Here is a 3,373-nt window from a genome sequence, read left to right on the forward strand (position 1 = left end):
AGTGTTATTTAGGATATTAAATTTTAAAAGAATATGTTTATTTTACGGGAATTTTAAATTCTAATTACAATTAATAAATATTTTATGCCTTAATAATATATAAATTTGGAGTTTTAAATATTAAAATGCTTATATAAATTTTGAACTCTTATGACGTATTTATTATTTAGTGTTTCATATCCAATAAAATTACTCATTTTATGGGGTCTTCAACCCCACTAGTCGACTACCATTAGAAAAATTATTTAAACTCTTCAAAGTATATAAATTTGTAAAGGGTAAGGTATGTTTTTTTTTTTTTTATTTTAAGGTTGGCAAAAGTTTTAAAAATATTCCTAAGTTTTATTTTATTTCAACTTTGTTCCAAAAGTTTTCGATTTGTATCAAATATACCCTCGACAACTAAATTTTCAAAAAATTTAAGCCCAATCTAACAATAATGCATAAAAATTATGATTGATTTGCTTGTGTTGAGAGTAGTTCTTATGAAATGGTTGTTAAATTGGTCTTCAACTTTTTGAAAAATTAGTCGTCCGGAGTATATTTAAACAAAATAAAACTGAGTGATATTTTTGAAACTTTTGTCAAACTTCAGAGACAAAAAATATACTTTGAGCTTGTTTGGGTGAGCTTCTAAGAAAAGATCTTTTTTCGAGTTATTTTTTTTTAAAAGATCTTATGAAAAAGCAAAAGTAATTTTATATTTAGATATCTCATACAAAAAAATCTTTTTATTTATCAATTATGTTTAGGTATAACGATATAAAAATACTTTTTATTTATTTATTACATAAAAAACATTTTTTTTTAAAAAAAAATATTTCAAAAAAAATATAAATTACAACTTCTCAAAAAAAAAATTTTTTATTTTTTTAATACTTTTACTTTTCTTTGTAAAATTTTGTCAAACACGCTAAAAAATTAAAAAAAAAATTTATCAAAATAATAGCACTCATTAAAGCACTTTACCCATTTAAGAATTTAAATCCTAAAGAGACACAAGGAGGTTTTAAACCTACAAGGCTACAACTACAAAATTATCCAGGATTTTAAACCAGAACATAATATCAATTTGAAATTTTAAACACTAAAATAATATGCTCATTGTGTCATTTTAAACCAATAATATATAACTTAATGGAAAAAAAAATCTGTTACAAACAAGAAAAAACCAAATCCAAAAGGCAGTACCGCTTTCGATTTCACTCGATTTTGAAAATTATGATTATTCATAAATGTATGGCTTTAGCTGCTATCTGAAAACTAAATAAATATACACAGAAAGGACAAGTGATTTTTGATGTTACAAATATGAACTCGCGCGCCCATTGGGGCTTCTGCGTAAAATGACAGCACAACTAACCAAAATCAACGTGAGGTGCATAACCGGACCGAGTCCAGTTCTAATGCATCGTTAGTTATGGTCAGAAACGATCCTCAGATCATAAGGCCAGGTTCATTAAACTAATTGCCACCACCAAACATTCCCATCATGTCTTTTGCAGATCCCATCTGCTTCATCAAGCTCTGTAGCCCGCCCATGCCACCTATTTGCTGCAGCATCTGAGGAGGGAGGACTTTGCCCATTTGTTGGGCATTCATATTTCGAGATAGGGCACTCATGTCACCCTTCTTTGGGAATTTAAGCCCTTTCATTTTGCTCCAGATTTTCGCAAGACGCTTGTATTCTTCCAACATCTCCATTACTTCCCTTACTTGACGACCAGAGCCCCGAGCAATTCGCATTATCCGAGATTCATTCATGATCTTTGGGTTTGAACTGTCCAACTCTGAAACATAGTACTAAAGGGTTAGGTTAGCATGTGAAAAATATAACAAACCGAATCCAGTACACAGTTTATATTTGCAACCACCAATTGATATTGCTTGCCTTCATTTGTCATTGAGTCCATCATTGTCATGTACCGCTTAATTTTTGCCTGGCTTTCTTTCTCACGGCCTTTTGGCATTAATTCAGCGCTAAATCCTGGAAGCATGGAAAACACCTACATAAACCAACCAAGAAATAAGTCAATAAAGACAGCAGCAATAATCACACAGGAACCAAAGCAAAAATAAATTCAATCATACTTCATATGGAGCTAATAACCTGGCTGATAGGGCCCATTTTAAGTATGTTTTGAAACTGCTCATACATAATCCTCAAGGTGAAGTTTCCTTCGGACAGCTTTTGAAGAAGTTCTGGCTGTTGATCCATAGGAACGACTTCATGAATTTTGTCCATAAACCCAGACCAATCACCCATGCCTAGTACAAAAGTCCAAAAGATTAAGCAAGAATGCTGGATGAGAAATATAATTGACAAATAAATAACTAACAGGATGAGGGGAAATAAAATGGAAAATTATGGGGCACGACAGAGAATTCATGAGCCAACGATGACAGCCCAAGAGCACATACCTAACAGTCGGCTTACAAAAGGTTTAACATCAAAAACTTCAAACTCATCCATGTGTTCTCCCGTTCCAATGAATATGACAGGACTCTTTGTTGCCGCAACACTGAACATATAGAATTAGTGACTAAGTTAGGTGTGCAAACCATATAATAAACGATGCATTATATTTAAACTTGTACACAAAATATACACACACATCCATTTCAGAGGCATATAACTGATCTTTTGAGATCATGCAATCATGCAAAATATAATATTATATAATGTAGAATTGAAATGCGGTTCATATTCAGTTGAAAATATTGTCAACTCTTTGAAACGTGGTTCATAATGAACTGCTAAATTCATTGGTCTGCAGTTTCACACTAGTAAAAGGTGATATTAATGATGATAAATTTGTTCTAGTCAAGTAGTTAACACTTACGCACTAAGAGCACCACCACCCTTTGCATGGCCATCCATTTTAGTAACAATTACAGCTCCAACTGCAACACTCTGCTTAAACGCTTGAGCCTGATCAAAAGCAGCCTGACCAATACTGCTATCCATAACAAATATGACAAGATCTGGTTTCTGAACAATGCAAAGAAAAGGCATTATTATTTATTGGAATGCAGTAGCTAATATCAGCGCACACAGCTTATATAGATAATACCGTTGCTTCTGAAACTTGACGCATTTCTTCAAAAAGAGCAGCTTCTTGTTTGTGCCGTCCACTGGTATCAACGATTATGAGATCACAGTTTTCTTTTTTGAATCTTTCTACACCATCCACAGCAATTTTCACAGGATCTGACTCCATGTAACTGTACAGTCATGGGGCACAACCCAATAGTTACTTGCACATTGAGATCATATGCAACTCATACAATAGCAGCCAAAGATAGATGATATTAAGGAATTATATGTTATAAAGATTGAATGTGATGCCAGAAAAGAAAAAAAAAAGGAAGG

The 3,373-nt window shown here is 32.5% G+C and overlaps 1 protein-coding gene and 1 long non-coding RNA gene across 3 annotated transcripts in view; both read right to left on the reverse strand.

Moving 5' to 3' along the window:
- LOC110267015 overlaps positions 447-3,373 on the reverse strand; it is a 12,722-nt gene continuing 9,795 nt past the window's right edge. The window contains exons 2-3 of the long non-coding RNA XR_002354297.1: positions 843-847; positions 447-559 (exon numbers count right to left, since the gene is read on the reverse strand). This is a non-coding gene — a long non-coding RNA (uncharacterized LOC110267015). The remainder of the gene's footprint in view (positions 560-842; positions 848-3,373) is intronic.
- Positions 1,223-3,373, reverse strand: part of LOC107617368 (signal recognition particle 54 kDa protein 2) — a 3,612-nt gene continuing 1,461 nt past the window's right edge. The window contains exons 4-10 of one of the 2 annotated variants that reach the window (XM_021112130.1): positions 3,075-3,225; positions 2,844-2,992; positions 2,422-2,522; positions 2,111-2,268; positions 1,892-2,006; positions 1,584-1,790; positions 1,223-1,547 (exon numbers count right to left, since the gene is read on the reverse strand). In XM_021112130.1, the coding sequence (XP_020967789.1) occupies positions 1,465-1,547; positions 1,584-1,790; positions 1,892-2,006; positions 2,111-2,268; positions 2,422-2,522; positions 2,844-2,992; positions 3,075-3,225 (964 nt within the window). In that variant the 3' untranslated portion in view covers positions 1,223-1,464. Of the gene's footprint in view, positions 1,791-1,891; positions 2,007-2,110; positions 2,269-2,421; positions 2,523-2,843; positions 2,993-3,074; positions 3,226-3,373 lie in introns of both variants that reach the window. The other variant, XM_016319125.2, reaches the window with a different exon arrangement.

Source organism: Arachis ipaensis, chromosome B09 (genome assembly GCF_000816755.2).
Source record: "Arachis ipaensis cultivar K30076 chromosome B09, Araip1.1, whole genome shotgun sequence".
Taxonomy (NCBI): Eukaryota; Viridiplantae; Streptophyta; class Magnoliopsida; order Fabales; family Fabaceae; genus Arachis; species Arachis ipaensis.